This window comes from Corvus hawaiiensis, chromosome 2, assembly GCF_020740725.1.
Source record: "Corvus hawaiiensis isolate bCorHaw1 chromosome 2, bCorHaw1.pri.cur, whole genome shotgun sequence".
Classification (NCBI taxonomy): Eukaryota; Metazoa; Chordata; class Aves; order Passeriformes; family Corvidae; genus Corvus; species Corvus hawaiiensis.
The window spans coordinates 105,419,788-105,444,598 of record NC_063214.1 but is presented as its reverse complement, the minus strand read 5'-3'; the positions used below and the strand labels follow the sequence as shown (position 1 = coordinate 105,444,598).

At 38.3% G+C, this 24,811-nt stretch overlaps 1 protein-coding gene across 8 annotated transcripts in view; it reads right to left on the bottom strand.

The window, feature by feature from the left end:
- The window catches only part of GLRA2 (glycine receptor alpha 2), a 121,765-nt gene that overhangs the window by 70,052 nt on the left and 26,902 nt on the right, over positions 1 to 24,811 (bottom strand). For all 8 annotated transcript variants that reach the window (XM_048286637.1, XM_048286660.1, XM_048286611.1 and 5 more), the window contains exons 4-7: positions 19,224 to 19,447; positions 5,780 to 5,862; positions 4,699 to 4,836; positions 2,239 to 2,453 (exon numbers count right to left, since the gene is read on the bottom strand). In XM_048286637.1, the coding sequence (XP_048142594.1) occupies positions 2,239 to 2,453; positions 4,699 to 4,836; positions 5,780 to 5,862; positions 19,224 to 19,447 (660 nt within the window). The remainder of the gene's footprint in view (positions 1 to 2,238; positions 2,454 to 4,698; positions 4,837 to 5,779; positions 5,863 to 19,223; positions 19,448 to 24,811) is intronic.

Sequence of the window (24,811 nt, the reverse complement as noted above, 5' to 3'; positions counted from 1 at the left end):
CTTCATATTTTTATTCCTAAGTGCATTTCAGCTGGACATATTTTATTAATAAATACAATTTTGATACTAAGTTACAGATGGGGTTTTAAAATAGCTAAGTGCCTGCAACAGCAATAGCAAGGAAACCTTGCTTCTATGTATAAGGAATCAGGTACTGGTGATTCTGGACCTGAATGGTGGCCATGTTTCCCCAAGCACCTGAGTCATCCGGGGTGGGAGTCAGCTGGCTGGAATGCTGGCATTTACTTCAAACCACATTTTTAAGTCAACTGATGCACCTTCAAAAGTCCCCACAAGGATTAACTAACATAGAGAGATCAAATCTATAAAATAGAGCTCAGCTGAATTACACAGAGAAAATGCAACAGCTAGGTGCAGCCTAAGTGTGCCAGGCTTTCTGGTGAGATACTTTTCTTAGTGCCTATCTTCTGGCAATGGAACACAGCATAGCAGGAGAAGATGGAGTATGGGCAGAGCACCACCGTTCCCTGACAGCCGCTAAGATAAATGTATTTAATCCTGACGCTGAAGAAGAACCTCTCCAATAATCAACATATCACAGTCAACATATGTTGAATCTTCCCATTTCTTCCACTCAGCAAATACTTTTCTACTCAAACACAACAGCATGCAAAAGGGAAAACATTTCAGCTGGATCAAAGGCCTGTGATGAAAACACTTTCTAAAGTGTTTGGGGTGTGCTGACACTGCAGAGCCTCTTGGCAGGGTTTGTTTGCCCAGTAGGAAATGTGGGTGGAAATCTCCACTACAGTGATTGTATTATCTATACTTGTCAAGCCAGATAATTTGTAAGAAACTTAGAATATATCTCATGGCTTCATGTTGTGCCATCTAGACAGAGTCTTCAGCGAGTCCAAACTTGCTATTTAAAGAGCCTGTATGCTTCTTGCCAAGATAATCTTTTCAGACTTTCTTTTCAGAATGTTCACTAGCAATATCAGCTGCACTGTCTGAACAAATGTTTAATACATTTTCCATTTGAAATTCTGAGTTAATATATGAGAGGCTTTCAGTTTGCATGGAAAATTATGCATATGTCCAAGTGAATAAGTGAAGCTGAACCAAATGTTGTACTCACCAGATTTTTAAGTGATACTTTTTCATTACTAACAAAGGAGTAACACAATCGGTGCACTTTCTGGAGTTGCCCTATATTTTTGTAGTTGCCCTCCACTTGAACAACTTGCATATTTGGAATGAGACTAAATGTGATACAGAGGGTGAAGCACCACAATATACAGCATGCTTTCTTGGAATGGATCATGATCTACACAAACACTCAAAATTTGTGTTCTTCATTGTTACTATGATCCCTGTCCCTGTGATGCTGGACTGCTAGAAAAGGACTCCTCATATATCTCAGAACTCCTTACACTATTGTAAACTTACCTACCTCTGAGCTCCCTTCCAGAAAAGTGTATAAAACCTGAGCTTGCACATTAAATTCTACTGGGAATGCTGTTATCAGAAGCATTTGAGCTGTGCCTATGCTGAAAAGAGCTGTCAGCCTGACTAAACAGAGAATTCAGTCTGTAATCTGTAAACCCCTCTACAACATCTGGCCAGGATTAAAAAGACCACAATATTGGAATGAGAGGATATATTTGTGCATAGACAGGATGAAGGTCTTCAGATGACACTTGAATGAGTATATGGACAAATTCAGCTGTGAAACAAAGACATCAACAGCTCCACACTGAAAAGGTTCTCCAGAGAAATCTTTTAGGTGTATATCTGTTACATACATGTATTATATATATATATATATATATATATATATATATATATATATATATATTTGGGTGGCATATTTATATATTCATTGGACTAAGTGCCATATCTATAAACATCAAGATATATGAGAGCTAACAGTCCAGAAAGGATCAGACAGTGTTTTTAAAGTTCCCAATCTGAAAGAAATCCAGTCAGGTTTCTAAATACCTCAGAAAATCTGGTTTCTAAACACTCAAAACTGAGTCAAAAGTAGTAGAAATTCATTAAAAATTCATACTGCTGCACCATTCAGCCATCCACCAAAATGGCAGCAACATTCCTTAATCCAAATGCAAGGATATTGCAAGTTTAACATCACACTGTTACCACTTTCTCACATACCCTTATCAGATGCATAGTTACACAGACCTTTCTGAAATTTAAAAGAGTAGCACAAACATTTCTTATTAAAAACAAATTCACGGTACAAAATTATTTCCTTACTTTTGGGAGGGAAGCTCTCGATCCTGAGCTTTGCGTGGTCATTGTCAAAACTGTAGTGATACCCAGTGCAACTCTGGCTGGAGCAGCATCCATATTGATCCAGAAAGAAACCCAGGATAAAATGACAATCAGCAGGCTAGGAATGTACATCTGGATTAAATAGTATCCCATCTGACGCTCCAAATGAAACTTGACTTCAATGCATGTAAACTTTCCTAGAACATGAAATTACTTTCATAAATGTTTTTGCACATTTTTATCTTGTTTTCTGAATATAAGTTAGATGTGTAGCCTGTTTCCTAACCTAATACTGTAAGCAGATCCTGATACACAAACACTCGTCAGCCACTTGTTGCATGCTAGCTTGGGGGAAGCATGAGACCACTGAAGCAGACTGTGCCCAGTTCTTCATATTAACTGAGAAAATGAATACTAGCACAATTGTTTCACCTCCAGAAAATATAACGAAATGTTTCCTTTCTCAAAATTCAATGAGCTTTTACTTTAGTCAAATATAATGTTAAGTATTAAAAGGGAACAGCATTTTGGTCATTTAGTGACATGAGATTAAGCAATCATATTTGAACAGACAAATTGTAAACTACCACTCTTGCAGTCCCATGGTAGGTCACACTCCTCCTCATTCTGCTCATGTCATTTACCCGTTTCTGTGGATTATGTCTCACAGCAGAATCAACTCAAAGTCTACTTCGAATTTTGCTGAAAGTCTGACTCCAGGAAACCTAAACCAATTTCTCTTGAGAGGTGAGTGATTCTTCAAACAACTGATAGTGGTTGCACAGCAGTCCTGGAGGACTGAAGTTTCGATTGCCCGACAGTGGAACTAGCTGTGCAGCAGGAGATGAAGAGTCCTGACCTGCAACAGCTCGTCAGCTGTAAATGCAATCGCTCTGTGCTGCTCTCAAAATTACTCTGGGTTAGGCACTGTGAGTGCTTTGGCTCCAGGCAGACTACAGGAAAGCCTCTCATTCCTGAAGTGCCATGCCAATGGTTTCAAAGGATCCTTTTTGTGTTAGTTTGGAAAATGCATGAAGACACATTGCTCCTCATTCGCCCTTTCAGGGGATATTAGATGGTTTGCTCCTTTTGGTGATGTTCCTGTACTTTTCTGGTGGACTACAGTGCTGAATGGTGGGTGCAAGAGCTAGCACAAAGGGGAGTGCAGAGGCTGTTTGACAAAGAAAGGAGTGGAGACTGAATAATATCTTCTGACAGCACAGAAGTTCTAAAATGAGTGGGCTGTGACTCAAAAGGCACATGCTGAGACCTAGGCAGTGGCTGTTGCTGACCAGTCTGCCCATACAGAAGGGGACTGGAAAGGGGTGTGGCGGCCACATGTGGCAGCAATGGCATGAGTAGCCCAACCTGTCAGAGGCTCTCCAGACTTTTGTGGCACAGCCTGGACAGTGAGTTTAGGAGAAGGCCAAGCTATAAGTTTTATCCACATTTTAATTTCACACCAAACCTGAAGGAGCAAACTACAGAGAAGACAGTAGTGCCAATCACAAAGTTTTCCATCCTTGGTACTTTGGGCTCCAAAATTAGAAGCTGAATTTATAAAAATTAAAACCAATAATTCTCTTTTCATAGAAATAAATGTGACTTTATTTCTGGCAGAGGCAGAACCTCTCACATTGTATTATTTCATAGAGTGAAAGAAATGTATTTGATGCAACCAGATCAGCTCTTATGCTGCAATGATGAAAAAGCTATTTTAGATGAGAGGGATTATATTTAATCCCAGAAACCACCCAGAAAACTGTTCTCTAAATGCTGTCCCTATTAAATAAACTCCAAGCAGCTAAATGAAAATTTTTAACAGAGTTTCCTCTTCTCTGTAAAGCTAAAGATAGAAAACACAACATTATAAACTCCTAAACAGCAAATGAAAGAAAAACTTTAGAGTATTAAACAAATATTTAATTTCCCAACATTCCACGTCTGTACATTATTCAGATCAGCAATGAAAACAGTGTCTTTTCACATGCTACATCTCATAAATCAGACTACACATAAAAGCTGGTGAAAATTTGATATTTTCCCTCACTGGCAATTTGATATACTGGAGAAATAAACCAGGTTCAGAAAAATCAGTACTTTAAAAGTGATGAATCAATATTTAATAAAATAGTTAGTTTGTTAAAAAAAAGTTTCATTTTAAGGATAGCAAAACAATTAGATTTTTTATCAATGTTTAATATTTGAAATACTTTAATGATTTTAAGTATATTAGAATACCTTAATGAAATTAAACAAAATCTGGAAATTAAATCTTTCAAAAAAAAGAGACAATTTCTGTATTTTCAGATTTAAAAATAAGTGTGACTGAAACAAATTTTAATTTCAATTTTTTTTTCATTTTACCTATCTTTTCCCATTACAAATTCACAATAGATACCACTGGAACAATTGATAGAAAAAAAGTAGAATAATGCTCACCAGTGTTGTAATGTTTTGTGCAATAACCAAGTTCTTTATCTTCTTTCAAAATAAACTGTGGCAAGGTTAAACCCTCTGCAACTTGCACAGGTCCATCACTTAGCCACTCAAATATCAGATCATTCATGGTGTAGCCAACTGCAATAAAGAAATCAAAGTTTATTAGATGGCAGCTGACCAGAAAACAGCAAATGTTCTTATGTCTGAGAAGCATCTTTTATTGCAATACGTTATCTCAGTTATATTTTCAAGGTGTTCAATTAACAACAGCACAGTTCCTCTTAGTTGTTGGTTGCTATAACTACACTATTGCTCTATTAAAAGCAAGAAGTAAACACTGTTATATTCTGAAGCACTGCCCTGGTTTGCCATTAAAAAATAATTTTGCTGGCCCAAACCAGTCTAAGATTCTCTGGGCACAAGGGCAGGTGGCAGCCCACAGTTCATAGCCATACAGCTAAATACTTTCTCCCCTAAATAAAAAAACCCCAGGGTGGACTGCTACCTACTGAATATTGGGAATGATCACTGGCACCTGCCATTGTCTAAGCCACCCCTGGGTTTGCCTGATTGTTACCTGGTCAGGTTGAAGCAGTGCTGTGGTGGGTGCTGGCAGCTACACAGCATGGAGGGTGTGTGCTGCTTCCCCAGTCCATGCCTTGCCTGTGTTTAGCACACCAGCTTAAGAATCACTATTAGGACCTCACCTTCATCAGGTATTTTGCCTCCATTTTCCAAAAGTGAGCCTGATTCAATCAGGCATAGCGAATCCCTGGCTATGTAATAACTGTTCACACTTTCCTGAGACTTAATCATTTCTCCCACACAGCATTGCTGTATCCACCCCTGGAAGTGATGCAACTCTGATGAGTAAGGTGATGTGACCCAGGAGGGAGAAAGATAAGGGAGCAGGAACAGCACAGGTACAGGCAACCCTCACGTTACGGTGATAAACATAACTCCCTTACAAAATAGGAATACTGAGTCTCACCACATAAATGTGATAATGTAGATACTATCCAATCACTGAATGTTAGGGTAAAAATTTGTTATTTGATAGATAAAGCAGTTGGGCACTCACAGCTCTCTAGCTGCATTGTACATGTCTGCACATCCATAGGAAAATTCTTCAAGTCCATGGGACAGGACAAGGTTAAAGTAAGCCTAAAATTAGATGGGAAAAAAATACATTAGACATCCACAGGTTTTATCTAAAGCCTCATACTTAAGAGTTTAAAGGATCAAGACCAAATCTTAACACCTCAAAGGCTGGACTTGTCCCCCCTTTGAGCTCTTCAGCACGTGAGAGCTGTGGAGACAAAGTGTGTGAGCAAACCGGGCACTCTGAGCCTGAGCTGGCTGAGCAGAACAGAGGCAGAGCAGACAACATCAGGATAGCAAGGCATGCTCTCCACTAATGCACCAGTGAATGTTTTATGTACAATACTGAACCAAATCATCCAAAAGCTGAAATGCCTGGTCAAGGAACACATGTTTTTAAGTTTATTTTGGAAAAGCAAAAAAAGGGAAACAACAACCATGGGGGTTTTTGTACACAGTGCACAATGAGTCCCATTTCCAAGCCTTCATTCTTACTGCTTAGCCACTAAAAGAAGGCAAAAACCATTATGCAGTAAAAGCTGGAATCACATTGCATTAAAGGAGTACAGATAGAAGAAAGTAAGCCTAAAGGAACATAATCATACAAAATATATTTGTCTTTTAATTTTTCAGTTGTTATTGTCCCAGATAAAGCATAACGTTACTTAAATGGGAATACTTTTAATGTTTCTTTCTTTCATTTTCTTTTTAGTTCATTTTACCTTCTAACATTTGATTGAAATCTATTTCAAGACAGTCTCTTCTCTTTCTTTTCTTTTTTTTGTGTGAGGAGAAGAAACCATTTTTAGCTAACCAAGGTATTGGAATGGCCTAGTTATAAACAACTAGCTTTGGGAAACAGTATAAGTGTTAGGATTTTGCTTTAAATCATATTTTAAAAGTACTTTTTTATTTCTGATTACATTCAGCACAAAAAACCACTTTGAAACAAAGAAAGCAAAAAAATTCCCCTCTGTACCCTTTTTTTATGAAGGGCAATAACAAGATTGCCTGATTTGAAGGGACACTGAAACATTAACACAGTATAATGACAGTAATTTTTTAATTATGCCAGTGAACCTACAGGTCAGCTTTTTAAAAGTATAACCTTGAAACCATGTTGTCCCCCAGTCATATGTGATTTCTACAGGGAAATACTTGACTAAGTTCTGTCTCCCACAGTGATTTTGTGGTTCCTACAACATACAACTGATTCAAGGTCTTTAAGTCTATTTCTTCACCATGTGAAGTTTTGGGGACCACCTAGCTGGAGCTTCTAGCTGTAAAATCACTGTGACAAAAAGATGATATTTAGCTACCTGAGATCAAAATTGTCTCAGCCAGATCTAAGATCACATTCAACATCACTGTTGTTGCCTATATGGGGGCTACCTCGAAAAAGTCACACTATTTTCATCTTGATATAGTCTTCAGCAAACAAGATTATAGTATCAGGAAATTAGAGATCACTTTTATGTGGCAGTGAGATGAAGAAAAGTCCTCAGTACTCTTCTCAACATCACCATAGGAAGTAAACTCACATTTAACCTTTGGGACCAAATAGCAGAAACACTCAAAAAGTAAAATTGTCATCTAGAGAAAAAAGGTTTGTCTAATAGATATATAAGTGTCATTGAAAATCTGTCCTTTCCTCATTTAAATATTTTAAATCCTTGCAAATGTTAACTAGTCCCATTTTTACTAGGTAATTTCCTGCACTAAAGATTGAGCTAATTAAGTTGCTAATCTCCAGCATTAACAAAACAGTGCCTCTGCCTCTTTCCTGAAACATTGCTATATCAAATTCCCTTCTTTTCAGTCATCTTCTAAATATGGCTTAGACATTTTAAGTTCTTTTCAAACATGCCTTTATGCAAATGCAGCCTTTGCAAATACGTCATTTGTTTCCATTCATTTAAGTAGGCAAGGGCTATCCACCCCTTAGATTTTACTGACTGTCAGGTGTGGACTGCACGCTGATTTTGTTTCCTTTCTCCTTCATCCCTTTCTACACCCCAAAAATTCAAGTAATCTGGGGGTTTGACTACATACATGTTCAGGAAGGTCTCTTGTTATTTTAATATCAAATTTATGAGAAAGTAAATACACCCAGTTGCAGCTTTCAAGATTCACAAGGAAAAAATAATCTATCTCCATTGATATAAGACAGATATATCAATTTTTTTTCCCTGGAGGTGAGAGGAGAAAATTGTGTAGGCTCATTTTGTATGTCCACACAAAGCCTAGTGTCCTACTTTCTCTTCCTAATAATTGTTGTCTTTCACAAAGACTAAATTATTCTCTTCTCCCCTTGAAAAATGAAAAATAGTTTTTATTCACTGCGTTGATGAGACCAGCTCAAGACATCATGCCCTTATAGTTCTACCTCTACCACTTGTTCACCTCAGCACAGTAGCCATTCATAATTAGTATCTTTGCCTCTAATCCCTTTTACCAGCCGTAATGCAAGTGTTGAAACACTTGAACAAAGGGTTATAGCCTTATATCATCCACAGATCCACTAATTTTCAGTAAGATTACTACATGCTAAATTTTCAGCAGCTGGAATTTGAAATAGATCCACTGAAGCCCATGGTGATGGGTCAATTTATACCAGTTGACTTTTTTTCAGCAAAACTATGAGCCTGCAAATGTTTCCAAACCCTGGTGCCACATCACTATTTATGTATCTACATTAATAAGGACACAGGGTCATAAAAACAAAGTCTTGGGTAGATAAAGCTACCCACACTGCTGATAATAACAGTGTCATCGACAAAAAATATTTCAGCAAAAAGAATGTCTCACATGTGGCAAATTCAAGAAGGGCCCCTGGAGGTTTGGAGCAAAGAGCAAATTTAATGAGGAATTACACTGACGAACACTTTAATCGTTAATAAAACAGAACAAACTGCTATAGAACAATTATTTTCTTTTTCAGGCACCCCGCCACCAAGGCCTTTGAGATGCATAAACAACAGATTGGTGGTGAAGAACCATAAACACTGATGGGAAGTGCTTTATGAAATGAGAAGAAGCTGACCAGGGACTCGATTCTGCCTTCAGTTACCTGAGCACCCTCCACCTCACGCCAGCCAGACCCAGGTGGCACAGCTGGCTCACGGAAAGCTCTGGGGCTGGGCACGTTATGTTTTCCAGCTGAGCAGAGATGGCTCATGACGGAGGAGAGAGTCACGTCTCCAGTGCCTCAGCACACCAGGCACAGTGCCAGGGACAGCACACTGCCTCAGAGAAGAGGCAAAGCTGCTCTCTTCTTTCCCTCCCTGCTCTCTCACCCAACCCACAGCCAAGGAAGAATCAAGCCCCAGAATAATGCAAATAAGAGTATGAACAGAACAGAATCAGAGCCAGAAAACAAAAAATGAACAATTAGCTGTCACTGTGACAAAAATAATAAATAAATAAATCAGTAATATTACTGAGCAACACTGTAGCACAGACAGGGCTGTAATCCAAGTACTCCAGGGCAGCATTGTCTGTAATATGTTTTGGACTCTCTTCCTGAGGATTCCCTCATACACTAGGCAGGTCCTTCTGAGCAGCATCTGCTGACACCTTAAATGCCTTCAAGGTGCAGCAGGCACTGTTGAGATTTCTTCACTCAGCATTTCATTCAAATTCCCCTCTTTCATCCCCTGGTTTCACTATAAAGTCCTGAGATATCACTAAGACCTGGGTTGTGGGCCTGTCTCTCTTCCCACCCCTGCTCAAAATTCTTAATTTCTGGTCACTCCAGGGGCCCACTTATAGCATCACTCAGAGGGCTGCATTCCCCAATTTCTGCAGGCAGGAAGGCACAGTCCTCCAGCCTGTGGCCTCCTTTGTCACAGAAGTCAGAATAAAGCATCTCATGGGAAAAAATAAATAGCCTGAGTACTTAATCAGAAACCCTCATGCTTGTTATCTTTCACACCTGAACATGTTTTGCAATGCCAGTGTTTTCTCCTGGTGTAAGCAGCCATGGCCCCAGATGGGCCAGCAGCAGAACTCAGCACAGGCACTGCTGCTGCCCTGAATGCAGCTGCTGCACCCAGCCATCATCCTCCAAGGAAAAGGCAGTGGAGGGGTGACACACCTGTGCAGCCAAGGGGCTCAGAGGTATTTATGTGTGTGTAAGCAAATCCTGAGCTCAGCAGTGGGGCCAAGATACTGTTTCCTGTTTGTCCTTCAACCACTCCTGCCTTTATCCTGCTCTTTCTCCAGCCTGGAGGCATTTTCCTCATGTCCTCCTATGCCTGCCCATCTACCCGGTCCCTGTCTCCCAGGGACACCTACATGACACAAAGCCCACACATCTTCCTTTGCCTCCTGGTCTGTCCTCACTCTCTTTCCCCCTCCTTTTCCTGTTGACCAATTCCTGTCAAAAGCCACTCCCACCTGCTTTCAGGGTATAAAGTCTTGAGGCCAGTCAGCATTTGACCACTGACCCCCAAAGCAGCACCATCAGTAGAGGGTAAGGATCTTGAATTTAAAAAAAAAAAAAAATTAGAAAAGAAAGAAATTCAATAGGAATAAAATGTTTGTAAATAGATTATTCTCAAGTTTATTTCCAATCTCATTCTTTCCCTAGAGGGTTTTGAATGCTGGGGCTCCCAGACATCACAGCACTTCTATGGTAATCTCACAAAATTACAAAACACTTCAGAGTACTACATAGACAGACTGCTTGTGAATGGTCTGCAACCCAAATCTGAAGTAATGAACTGCTAGTATTGTGTTGAACACTTAGGGAACTGGGTTTACACATTACATAATCCAGGAACTTTTTTAAAAATAAATTTAAGACAATATGTAATTTTAACTGAGATTTGACATATTGTCTTGTCTGCAGCAACCACTGAACTGTATTCTAACCCACTCCTTCACAAGCAGCTATCACTCCGTAGCCTGATGTGTTGCAAGACACCCAAAACTTCCCTTGATCTCAGTGACATCTCATCCCAGAGGAGGACACTGGTTCCACAAGAGAAAGGCCCTGGGGATCATAATACGTGGTATATGATGACAGGGGAGTATTCTTTTCATTAGTTATTCTGCAAGAAGGGTTGGTTATGAGTGGGCTACAGAACAACAGCCTCCTCACAGAGTTTTTTCTAACGATAAAAAACTAGGATCAGTCCTGTTATGTATAGAAATACTGTTGGGAATTTAAAAAGTCCTGTAGATAAGGGTACAAATCCCTTCCATCTGCAAAAGCCCCCATGATTATCTCCTCACTAGCATGAAAAGCAACAAATGCCTCACCATGAGTAGGCATGGTGTCAAAAATAGCATTTTGTTTCTATTCTTATCATTTCATTCTTTCATGCTACGCCCATCTGCACCTCAGCTGCTGGGACAGGAGATTTCACAATCTAGGATTTTATGCTGCAAATACCAGAATATAAATAGCACATGCATGATCACTGGTAGCATTGGCTATGTGCCATTTTTGTCAAAAGATTAATACCTGTGCAAAACCCTCAGTGCTGGATTTAGTGAGACAAGTGGGATTTCTTTTTTCCAGCATTGTTAAATCTAAAGATGCTATTGTAAATTGCAAGGTTTCTGGTATTTTTCTTAAAGCTCCAAGCTGACAATAAAGTTAAAGATATTTAAGTGGCAATTTTTTTCTTTGAAAGATTAAACTCCTGATCCTTGTAGCTGCTGAAATAACATTAAAATATTACCTCAGCACAAGCAGACAAAGTTCCCTATTAAACTGGCAGGGGAGATGAAGTTGCACAGCAACCATGACAGCATCGCATGACACAGGAGCAAATGGCATTCAGGCTAGTGACACTGAAACAGGGAGGAGAATCTAAAATCTCTTTCTATTCCTCCCAGCCCCCTCTCTTGGGTGCCTGAAAGAAGGGCACACAGACTGTTCACTTATCAGAAGGCAAAAAAAAGAAAAACAATTCTGTGTCATTCTTCTTTTAAATGTCTTTTCATTTTGTAGTCCATCTCATTATTTTTTCAGGGACCTGACTCATCATTTTGAATGTCAATTCTGGTAATTTTCACAGTCTACAGGCTTTGTCCTGTTAAATGGAACAGTCAAATTGACTGCTTTTTTCCTTATTTTTGAGGAGTCCTGGAATTCCTCTCTAATATTTGTCATGTTCTGCAGCTTCATTTCTCTCAAGTGGGAATGGGCTGAAGTTGAGCTTAGAGGAGATGTGGAACCTTTCTGCTATGGCAAAATGTGAGTTATAGGCTGGAGTTTGACGTACTGCTGCTTCTGAGCATGTTTTCACTCCCTCCAGTGCTTTGCTTTGCTTCATGGGCTGCTTAACAACACAGGAGCTGGCACAGAGCGGGGTGGTGGATTTCTCATTACAGGCATCCCACTTCTCATTGTAATGCAATCACTGTCTGCAGATACACAATGCCGGCACATGAGCTGCCAGCAAATGATTTTCCAATTATTGCTCAAACAAATCTATGAAATTAAATTCAGGTGTGATTGTATGTAACAGTTAAATTCTGTAACCACCTGTTTCCTTTACATGAGGAACAGTATTTCACCTTTTCTTTTTTCTCTGTCATTTTCTATCTTAGTTTTCCTGCAGTGTGTGTTTGGTATGGTGTTGCTTTCCTCCTGGCATGATGAGATCTCTGTTCTAAGCCATATACTGCAATCCAATTGGCAAAAGACCTTTATCCCTGGGACCATGTTCTAGGAAAACATGTTTTTTGTACAATTTAGGAAGGGTTCCTTCACCTACATCATTTTACACCTAACCTTTAACTGCTCCAGTGCAAGTTCAATGGTTAAATGAAGTGATTGATCACGAGCAGTCGAGGACAGGCATTGCCAGTAGCCATAAGGAGAGCGAGTACACAGACATGAATTGGCTGTGCAACCATCCTGTTCAGGCACAGATATCCATCAGTAGCCACCTGCCAGTACTTTTTGATCCTGCTAGCCAAGACCAACTTCATGTGTACAAATTGGTTTCTAGCAGCATTTCTTACTTTTTTACTTAGAAAAAAGTCTTCCTTTTTAATTGAGACACAGGAGTATAGGGCTGTAGAAGTGACATTCCATGCCATCAAATCTGATCATCTACTATTACCTAGAGTCACGTCCTCTCAACCTTTTCAAAAATGATCAAAGTTCATTTCATGGTGTCTAGTGTGTGTGTCCCTGTTTGTGTTGGAATATTGTTCCAGGAATTCAAGGTGTACATGGCTGTAAACTTTCTAACTTCCTCTGTGATCTTACTTATGACCAGTTCAGAGCCATTTTTTCTCCTGGCAGCACTGTCCTTCAGTCTCAGCAGCTCCCCTCTTGTGTTTGTATTTACCTCCAGTGCTCTCATGTCTCATCTGGGGATGTGTGTGGCATTAGAGAAAGAAGTGAGGCAGTACATGCTCAGATATAATGCCCATATCTCTGCCTTGCTTTAAATGCCTTATGAAGTAAAAAGCAACTAATTTTGTGTCATTAAAATGTAAATTATTCTTTTCTTAAGCAGTATAATCAATGGGGTTTTCACAATAGCTCTGTTAGTTGCATAACAAAGTACCCATATTAGGCTTTATTATTTATTTAGTAGATGTTATTATCTGTTATGCAAAGCAAGTACTTTAGATACAACAGCAAAGTAAGGGTATTGGAAACCTGGGGCTAAATCCTCAGACTGAATTTGTAGATTGGGAGGGAATAACAAAGAAGCTAGTGGGTGATGTAGATAAGAGAGTATTAGGAAACAACCCCAAAGGATGAGAAGAATCTGAGTTAATTTATTTTAAAAGCCCCAAAATGAAGGGGAGTGGGGCTGGAAGGAGAGGCAGGAGTAAGGGCAAAAAGGAAAGAAAAAGGAAGGATGAACAACAGAGAGCTAATGATAATCCAAGGACATTGGGTTCAGGCGTAATGAGAACGGCTGCTTGTCCCACAAAAGACTGCTATTTTTTAGCTTCTGAAACCATTGTTATTATTGTAATCATGCTTATGGGAAGACAAATTTGTCAAATTCACTGGATTCCCATAGCACACAGCCACAATTTGGGAAGTCTCCATGTCCCAGTAACATTGTGAAATTCACTGGATTCACATAGCACACAGCCACAATTTGGGAAGTCTCCATGTCCCAGTAACATTGTGCAGCATAATAAATTTTAGTGATTGTAGCTCTATAAGGCCTCAGCCTACAGTACGTATTAGCTGCCAAACACCGAAATATTTTAGGTGTTCTCTATTTCAGTTAGCACTTCCATTGATTATTCTTCAATGTTTTGGTTTGGTTCAAATGTAGAAAATTTACTTTGTATATGAAGACATTTTATGCTTTTAGAAAGCCAGAGCAGTTAGAATGGGGTAGTGTACAGTTTTGCAATGCAAGAATGAAATAATTTTCAATGAAAATGTCCCTGTGCTTATTGACATTCACTTCCAAACGAAAATTGCCACCTTGTCAATACCAGTGTTATTCTGATAGGACCCGAGGTAATAGATATGTTTGTGTGAGGTGGGAGTTTAATAAGCAAACAGACATGTCAATCATGACAAACATCTCCATGATCCCACCTCTGCCAATCTGTCACATGGAAAGACAATGCTGCTAGTAAAGTCCAAATCCTCTTAAATCCCAACACTAGACTGTAAAATGAAAATGAAGCCATCAAATTAAAGCACAGAATGCACACAGAGCTATAAAACATAAAATTTTCTACCACTGTGCTAGGCTAGACTGTGCTGTGACATGGATGATTTACATACAATGGGTATAAATGGATCCTTAATACCATTCAGCTGATAAAGTCTGTACCCCAAAATTGTTTTAGAAAACCTACACCTGACTTCACTGTAACATGGCAACATATTCTATAGTAGCCATGCAAAAAATCCAAGACTGTATGTTATTGAAAAGCAATATATTTCAGCAGGAGAGTGAAGTTTGAGCAGTCTGTTGCAGAGGGACCAGCAGTGCTACCTATGTATTTCCTTAATCTGCTTTTCTTTCCCATAGGGCAAAGAACACGAGTACAGAGGAGGCTACAAGACACAGAAGTTTCTCTCAAAAAAGCTGAATTTAAAAAGTGCTGTGGATTACTTCTGATGATTTATGTGATGGACATGGCAGTCATAACTCCTGATCTAACACCAAGAGGTGTGTGGGGTCATGGGGGTGCAGGAGGGAGTTGACTCAGTGCTCTGTCCCTCAGCACTATGGCCACACTAGGAAGAGATGATTTTGGATGCTCCTGAGTAAGGCAGCTGGCATGGGAGGTGGCGTTGCAAATAGATGTACTGTGTTCACAGATACTTCTCTTGGCTTGCATAAGCAGGTGAGGGCTTTGGGATGTACCAGCTGCCCCTGTCAGCTACTTGTTGTGGAATGGAGGGGCTGGTAACCATTCCCAGAACAACTACACCAACAGAGAAATCCAATAGCTTGAGCCTTCTCTGTTTCCTAGTGCCCTACAGCACAGAAGTAGGCAGTAGTCTAGCAGACACTGCCCTCAGCCACAGTAACATTTACAATTAAAACTAGGTCAATAGTTGAAACCACAATGAACTAATTGTCTAAGTAACTAACAATTCTGGCACTGGGAAGACAAAGAAAGACAGAAAAACAGATATTTTGAAAGACTTGAGGAAATTCTTCCTAGGTAGTTAATTGCTCTTGGAACAGGAATAGCAAAAATAGGGGAAGAAATGTAATTTGTGAATTTGCACAGATCTCCTCCCTAGAATTCCAAGTGTCTCTCTTGTCAAATTATGCAACACCTTCTAAAATCTTCTCATATTTAAAAAAATATGTAGTAATCTGCTTTGTAACTATTTCTGGCTAAATACACTGCCACTAAAATTCAGAGCAAAACTCAACTGAGAGTGTTTTCTGGACTGCAAGTAAAAAAAAAAAGAAAAAAAATATATAGTTACAATGCTTTTACCTTCCTGACTAATATATTCTAGATTCGATGCTGTGGATCAATATTACCGTTGAATTATATCACCTTCTGAATCAATCTCATATGGGTGAGATGCACTGAAAATATTAAAAAGAGAAGGAGGCAATTAATGCAGAAAAAAATCCACAAACCTTAAATAAAACCACTTTCTATCACTTTGCTAAAATAAGCTTTTAGGCAGATGCTAATATTCTGAGCTGGCTGGCAGCTTGAAATGAGTTTGTGGGAATCAGGTAGCAAAAATGAGTGACTCAGAGAGAAAATAAAGCCTTCTGTGTGTTTATTTAGAATTTTCCTGATGTCCCAGGTGTCCTCAGGGGGCCAGAGAAGACATGACCCTTGTCCCTGGAACATAAAGCCTGTGCAGTGGGGTGTGCAATGCAAAATGCAGGTGTCATACAGAATGTGAGTGCCTGGAACAGAATTCTTGGTACCATCATGCAGTGCTGCCACACTTTCCAAGTGCAGAACCCCCTCCAAAATCCAATCCATGCAGAAATCAGTCAAAGATTGGGAGCAGATGAGTCACAAGTATCTAGGGGGTGACATTGTGTAGGTTATGATTTGAACTCTTATTCTTTTTTCAGTATACAATATAAACACAAACTAATTTATTGAACACTGCTATTACAAACATTTCCTGTTGGCTGCTCTCTATGGAGTACTTTAAAATAAATGTTATAGCTATTTAACAGTTTTTCAATTGTTATATATGAGTGGAACTGAGACTGAACTTGACTAAAGTGAAGTTGCTTGCTGAATATATCTTTGCTGTAATTTCAGACTTCTCAAAATACATGTGCTTCTAAGAGCTGTTGCTACATCTCCAGTGGCAATAGCATATATTTGCAGTATTAAGTAGTTCTGGGTTCCCTCCACAAGGTTCTAGTTTTCCCTGCAGCACCAAAAGGTTTAGACCAGTTACCCAGCTATAGAGCCTGAGGCTGTATATAGCATGCTATCTGAGATCAGAACAGGTATCATGCAGCATGCAGCAACCATACAAAAATGGGGTTGGATTCCTAAAGTTATGATTCAGAGGGGGGTACATCAACCATCAACAACTTCTTATTTTCTGTAGCAACTCCCAGGGAATTAAACGTAGTTGTAGGAATCTGCAAGCATGAGCATCATGATTATTATAAGGCAAACTATGATGGAAATCTACATTATGCCTCTTCTGTACCGTGTTAGGGTTGTTTCTTTGACAAACTATACAAGAGAAGGATGAAGAGCCTCATGCTTACCACAGGGTGAGATAATTCCCTTAGCCAAGCACTGCAGTGGAGGTGATACATGGCCCAGACCCTCACTCACTCTTTTGTTTATTTATTTTATTTATTTGAGCACCCATATGCTACACCAAATGTCTCATTTTAATAAAATATGGACCATGAGCTGTTGTTCCAGGTGACCTTCCAAATTCTGTTCAGAAAGGGCAGGTTTGGCCTCTGAGAGCATTTAACAGCACAAGCCAGTTCAGCCCCCTGCATGGTTCATGTTCATGTTTTCAGGGCAGTATATAGGAAGAGGGATACCACTGCCATATAATACACACACCTCACTTCTTGTGCATTAATTACCATGGCACTTCTAAAATCACTCTATGAAAAGAACGGTTTGTGTTTATGCAAGATTAATTTGATTTTGATTCTGTTACATTTGGAAATACAACAAAACAGCCTACCTGCTATATCCCAGAGCCATTTTTGAAGTGCTTTAAACAATTAAAGCACTTTAAATGCTAAATGTTAAATATCACAACAACAGGCAAAGTGCTATTGGTGCAGTAGTGAACATTCACAAGGTACTGAATCTAATCACTAAAATATTGTTTGTTTCTGCATAGCACAACTCCAAGTGGCTGACATCAAACAGAAGTATCTAGCCCAGTATCTAGAGAATAAGGACAATATTTTCTAATTGCTCCTGATTTCAAGTTTCTGTACTCTGTAAAGTTTTCTTCACTGTAAAGTGTTAAAAATTTGTATGCCATGTTAGAGGTGCCAGGTAAGCCTCTGTTACTGCTGCACAATACAAACGAGAAGCAATGAGCTTTGCTTAGTGCTGTCTTGAAATACTGCTTACTCTGCTTCAAATTAATTTGCATTTAGGTGTGGGAATTTTACAAATGTGATATGGCAGCTCAAAATATCACTTTTGCCACATGAGCAAATGTCAGGAAAACTACCCATCTGCATTCAGAGCAGCACCCAACTGCACTGTTTCCTCCAATAAGATGGTGTCTGACGTCATTCAAACAAACAGATGCATTCATTTCTTTCAGGGTGAAACTGGAAATATTTGTAAGTGACAGCATATTAACACTCTGCTAGTGCTGGTACCATCCTTGTATCCTATTATTTCTCTCAAACTGTTCAGGTACAGCAATTTGAAACGCTCCTCAGTAACCCAGCTTCATCTGTCGAAATCTTACTTAGCAAGGAATTTCCACAAGAATTATGTAAGTGGATGAAGTTTCATGCTAATATTTATTTATTTAATATCCTAAGGAACACAGCTATCCCAAGCCTGGTTTGACAGTAATTCCTTAATGAAAATGCAGTCAAAACCAGAATGCCCCATTAGAAATAACTGCCTGCTAAACTAATCTGCTTTACAGACGAGCAAAGTCACTAAACAACCTGTTAAACAAATACTATCATGTTTGCTTTCCACAATGCAAGAAAGGCAAAAGCCAAGAAGCATTCCCAGCAAGAAGAAAACCCCAGTAAATTACTTCATTTTAAACAATTCTAAGAGCAATAATAGAATGGTTTGCATCTTTGGCTACCTCTATTAAGCAATTAATGGCTCACAATAAGCTGAATGTCAAATGAATACTGCAGGTTGTTTGCTGCTGTTTATGCCTGTGGAATACAATTTTGTTTTTCTGCTTATGGCCCATTTCATCAGGTCATATCAAATCATATTTTGTCAGTGTTTATTAATTCAGCTAAATCTAGTCACATGACACACACTTCAATGCACTTAGTATTAAAAACAAATGCTTTCCATAGTTCCAGGGGTTTTTTTTAAATGTGATTAGATACATACAATTAGCCAGTGACTTGCACGTCACATTTATTGCATTGCAAGCATGTCTGTACTTAAAGTGTTGAGCAGTCATTTAAATTAATATTCCCCTTTACTTTTAAATTGCAACCCACAGACAACTGAAGAGATTATTTCGTCTTTGTAAGAGGAGTGACTTGAGCTAATGCTAATGGGAATTACTGAGGCATACCATTAAAGTTCTAGACAGCCTCAAGTTTTCAGCAAGACCAGGAAGTACTGCTGTGCCACTTAGAGACTATTTTGTAAAAAGTAAAATGTTAGCAAAGAAACATAGGCAAATTTTCCTTCTACCCTGCTATGACTAGGTCTCATTTCAGTTGTACACATGGGACAACAAAAAATTAAACATGCACATTGCATCCAGAAAAACAGAGAGGGAAAGAAAGGGATGAAGAGAAAAAAAAAATTAATTGGTTTACCTGATACTGTACAACACCTTTCCAGTTTTAGAAATTCTCAGCAACTTGTTGTCTGTTGTGACATCATGGAAATTTGCTCCTTTCTCATTGGCAAAGAATAAATCTGGCTTCCAAATAGAATCCAACATAGAGGGATCCAAATCCAGGGAATCATCAGGATATTCGCTGTAAGCCAGACGTGAGTCATTCCACTGCTGTCTCAAAAAAATGTTCACTCTGTAGTCCTACAGAAATGTCATGTAAAAAGGTTACTAAGCCACCAAAACTGAAATCCCACTTTAGCTTGCTTTATGTTCTTAGACTTACTGCAGTATGAGCATTACAGCAAACATTTGTGTTATCCTTTGAACATCAGAGTTGTCATTTGAAAATAAAGTTGTCAAAATGCTGCATTGAACCAAACAAACACAACTGGTACATTTTCCAAATCAAAATTCCTTCAGTGATGAGAAAAATATTAACTGCAATCTCCACTATTAAATATAACCCTCTTTCAAATGCTGTGCATTAACTAAGAGATCTTTGGAAATTCAAAAAGCATGTCAGCTAAATATATATAATTTCATCAAAGAGTCTATAAAATTACCAATTTAAATAAATTGATTCCGATATGTAAGTCATTACTGTCTAATGTACTCATGAATAGTTTTTAATTCCAGTGAAGCCTAAATTGTATAGAAGAAATTAAATCACCACTTCTTATTTATTACTTGTTTCCTTTTCCTATTTACTGTATGCTTTTCTGAGTATGTTTGTTCATTTACTCCTCCCTGTCTGCATCCCATTAAAATTGGCCTAATTGTATTCTGCTTGGTGGTCTGCTAGTCACAACTGGGAAAGGCAGTAATTACTTAGAGGTTCATTCAGAACCAACATTAACACTGTGTCAAGAACTGGTTATTAAGGGGGAGTGCAAAAAGATCTTTCAGGTTCTAAACTCTCTGCAGGGAATGGAAAGAAACAAATTCTTACTCTCCTTATCCCAGATTTCCAAAGCCAGCAAATAAGATCTTCATCTCTCTGAAATTACTATTTCTAATTTGTTTGTGAACACCCTCTTAGAAATGCACCTACTCTTCCTCTAAAAGAAAAATATTTAATAATATTTGTACTGATTATATTAGCTAAAGGAATGCTTTATCAAATAATTCTGCTGACAGTACAAAGCATTAACATTTAGGATTTGCTTTATGGTAGCGGCTGTACATTAAAGTGGAAGCACTGTGGTTTTGACTTGGAAAATGTATGAGCTGACTGGGTTTTAGTCAGGTAACTGAACTGCAAAGGAAAGAACTTATCACCCCTGAAATGCAGATAAATATTCTCACTCTGATCAGAGCTGCAGAAAGCAGCTTGCAGACTCTGTGAACGAGCCCCTCCGAGCTTCAGCTTTTGCACCCTTTGCTCAGTGGGGTGGTGGAGAGATGTGCTGCTGCCCTGACAGAATATTTCTGACATCCAAACTGATGCACGTTTTGATGCCAGTGGGATGATGCTTTACAATCTCAGTAGCTGAATAACTTTTCTTTGTTTGTTTTTCATTTTCATTTTGCTCTTGGGTAGATGTGATTCAAAACAGGAATGTTGACTAATCAGAGCAAGGCAGACCTGAGAGAGGTCTCAAGAATAGCATTTATTAAAGATACTTACAAAAGCCTCTATCTGTTTTTCACAAGTCGTTGTACTTTTTATGATGATCTTGTTTCAGACATTTAAATATCAAATAGTTACTTGCAGTTCTGAGCTTATAAAATGTCATCACATCTTGTGAGGATACACCATCCATAATCATACTATCCCTTATTTCTAGTTCTTAGAAACTGAGAGTGTCTTATATTTATAATGTGTCTTTAAGCTATGTCTTTAAGTATTTATGTGTCTCAGAGTTTATATGGGACAGCTTTAGCTACAAGTCCAGGAATGCACTGATTCTAATTCTGCAGAAAAGAAGGCAGGAGCAACTGCTGATAGCATAAAATTGCTACAACTAGTTGTGAGACTGCCTTTAATTTTTCATTGTAATATGATATATAATGAAGTCTATGGAAAGCAGAGGGATTTTTCCCCCACGGCACAGAAATCATAAATAAGTTAGATTAGTAAATTGTATAGAAATATCTAAAAAACTCCTTTGATGAAATTCAGTGGTTGGTGATTTATATAATAAAAAACAGTCTGAAAAATCTTTATTCATAGAAGAGCTTGCATATGATAATATATATTATACCAAAATTATAAATAGTGCCAATAAGATTACACTATATTTTCCAATGTGTCCCTTCATAAATATATCAGAGCCATGACACGAATATATTTAGAAATGCTTTCCCTCTCCAAGCTTTGTTCTTAGAAGCAGTACAGAACTGAAACCTTTGTTTACATCTGACAGGCTTTGCATATATATGTATAGATATTTTAATGAGAAATAAAAATATAGATATAACATGTACATCACAAGAACAGCATTATTTTTTTCTCCTGTGCTTGCAGAATAAGAAGTTGAGAGGGATGTGTGTTTACACAGTCAGACCTAATCATGTGCAGAATTTTGAATTTACTTTTCCTGAGTTAACACTGTAACTATGTTTTGAAGGAAAATTCTCTTGAGGATGGTAGAACAACATGGAGTTGAGGCAGACTACAGTGTGTATTTTTCAAGGTCCTGAGGGTAGAAGTGGGTGGACTGTAGTAATGCACTCCTACACAACCACGAGTATACCTACTCTGCAAATTCTTTCTGACAGCACCACTGCTCTGAACAAGGAGTGTGGACCTGAAGATTCAATCTCAGTTGCAATACCAGTGTCAGCAATAGTTCAAGGCAACTCAGATAAACAATTTTCCTCTGTTCTCAAGCCATAAGCTCAGAGTAATACAAACATACTGAAAGAATATTAATCTGATTAGATTTAGTAGCTTTATCTGAAGATTTCAGGATTTGATCCACAGATACACTTAGTTTGTATTAGAGGAATGTAGATAGATACCATCTTTCAGCAAATCCAAATCCAGATGCACCGCCCAGAGCAAAGCTCTGGATCCCTTTGGTCTCAGGCACTGCTGTGGCAGGGGGATGCAGGGGGGCCCCCTGCCCTGTTCAGTGCTACTTTCTGTCTCTGAACTAGCACTTGTCTTAGGTCTTAGCTTCCCTCCCATCCTCCCCTCTGACAGCAGTGGTTGCCCACGAGTTGAGTTGGGAGTCTGAAACAAACAGCAGACTCAGCTGGCCTCCTATGAATAGGAGGGGTTTGCCAAAAAGACTACTCTGTTTCTGTCTCTAAATCCTAAATATGAATGGTAACTGAAAAGTAGAGGTTTGTGACCTATTCCAAGGCTATGCAACAGAAAAAGCACTTGGCTACCTCTGGGCATAAGCATGCAATGTGACCCCAGTGGCTTCAGTGGGAGCCTTTTATTTAAAGTACACATGTGAATTAATCAGGATCTAATAAGCTTATTTGTAATTATGGGGGTTTTTTTTCTAGCTGGGAGATAGTATCATACAGCCAGCCACAGCAAAGCTTTTAAAATTAAGAAATGGTATTTTTTTTCTGCTAACATGAGCACTCAAAACACAACTGGAGTTTGAATCATTTACCCTGACAGAGAACCTTCTGCATAGTGTCAATCATTGATTATAGCACATACTAATAATGTCCTCACAGTTAGTCATTTCTGTAATTAACAATTAGCTTGTCAACGTGCAAACCACTCTTAACTTCTCCTACAGCTCATAGCTAAAAAATCCTGGTCATTAGGAATACTGAACATCTGAATTCTTTGGGATGCTGCCCAGGCTGATGTAGATTACTCTGTGATACTCAACTGCAGTCATGCTGTACAGTGAATTTTCTGCTGAATACTGCATGTGTAAATACTTACAAAAATAGATACAGAGTTTACTGGCATAACTGCTTTATTCAGTGGAGTTATTCAGGAACATGTTTTTCTCTTTCTTTGCAAGTCAGGGCTTAAATTAAAGACAAATAAACCAAAGAAGAAAATTTTCAACTATATTATCTTGACTCTGGACATTTTTTTTTTACTACTTTCACTTTGGTATAATATATATCATTTAATAAGGAAGAAAAACATTTCTTTTGCAGGAAAAATAATCTATTGGGATACTGTCCCATATGTGCATTATAGAGCAGAAAGACAGATACATCTGCATTTTGTTTCTCTAGATCTTTAGGAATAAAACTCATGAAGAGTCTGTGGAATTCATCCATCTGAAGCAGCATAAAATCCTGTTTTATTTCTTAATGTAAGGTTTTAGCTTTTAGAAGAGTGTGCTGGATATCAGTGTTGTGCTGGCCTTTCGTGTAGGGAGGAATTTTATCCTGTACTGTGTGTCTTAATCAGAGAACTGAAACTATTCCTGCTAATGTTACTGAGAGCCTGGCTTACTGAATTTAGCAGGTCTGGGACTGTAACCCTGTTTGCCACATTAATTTCTCCTACTGAAAGCTTCTCTGAGCAAATTTCCATCTCCCAAGTTTCCAATGAATTGCTGTAGATGGTCTAAGTTATATTCTGATAACGTCCCTTCAGTGCATATACATGGTTTCACTAAGCACTCCTCTCCTCTGAGACAGGAGTGTCTCTATTGAATTTGCAACCCAGGCTTTTAAATGAATTGTTTAGTTTTATGTCAAAACAATCAAGAGCATTTTATACAGAAAAATGATTCCTAGGAGTCAAACAAACTTGTTATTTATCACAAGGGGTACCAACAATTTTACCACATGATCATATCTATTTCAAAAAGGCAAAGTAGTTGGAACAGTAATTGATGTCTTCCTCTCAGAGCAGACTCCTAAATTAGTCACAATAGTCATTAAAGAAGTGACAGCATTAAGAAAATCAATATCAAATAATTGAACATCATCTTAGAGAAATCTTTCCACACTTTCAGCAGATATAATGAACAAAGCGAAATAAGAAAGCCAATAGTCTTTGTTTTCATCTACTTGAGTGTTTGGCTGTTTTCAGCAAAATGTGTTAATGGACATTGGAAAGGTGCACATTAACATATTTGATAGAAGGTAAAATGCAATGAGGGGATTTAATCAAAGCAATGAAGGAGTCTAATTAATGCAATCAGCATTAGGTCGTGCAAATATTTTCATTGAATGCCATCTTGTAAAGCTAGTGACGTGCAGGATTTTTGCTACTTAATGCTGATGTCTCTACACACTAGGATCAACAGACATAGCTGGGTAAAAAGGCTACATTCACAGCTATCTTCTCAGAATCCTTTAAACACAGAAAAACAATTAATATTTTCTGAAAATAATGAAAATTAAGTCTGTTGATAATTATTTTACATCCTGATATGTTTTTCTCCCTGTTATTTTTAAATTGATTTTAGTTTTCTTTCAAGATGTTTTTAAAATATTACAGATATGTAGTCTAAAGCATTAACTTATCTGTTTGTTTTATTGCTCTGTTTGTTACAGCTTGTCATTTATACGAGAATCTTTCCCACACTATTAAAGAAAGCAATCTGGCCTAGCAATAACTTGCCTTTTATCTCTAGAAAACATTAAATAACAGGGTGGGTTTTTAAAATAAAATTATTTAGG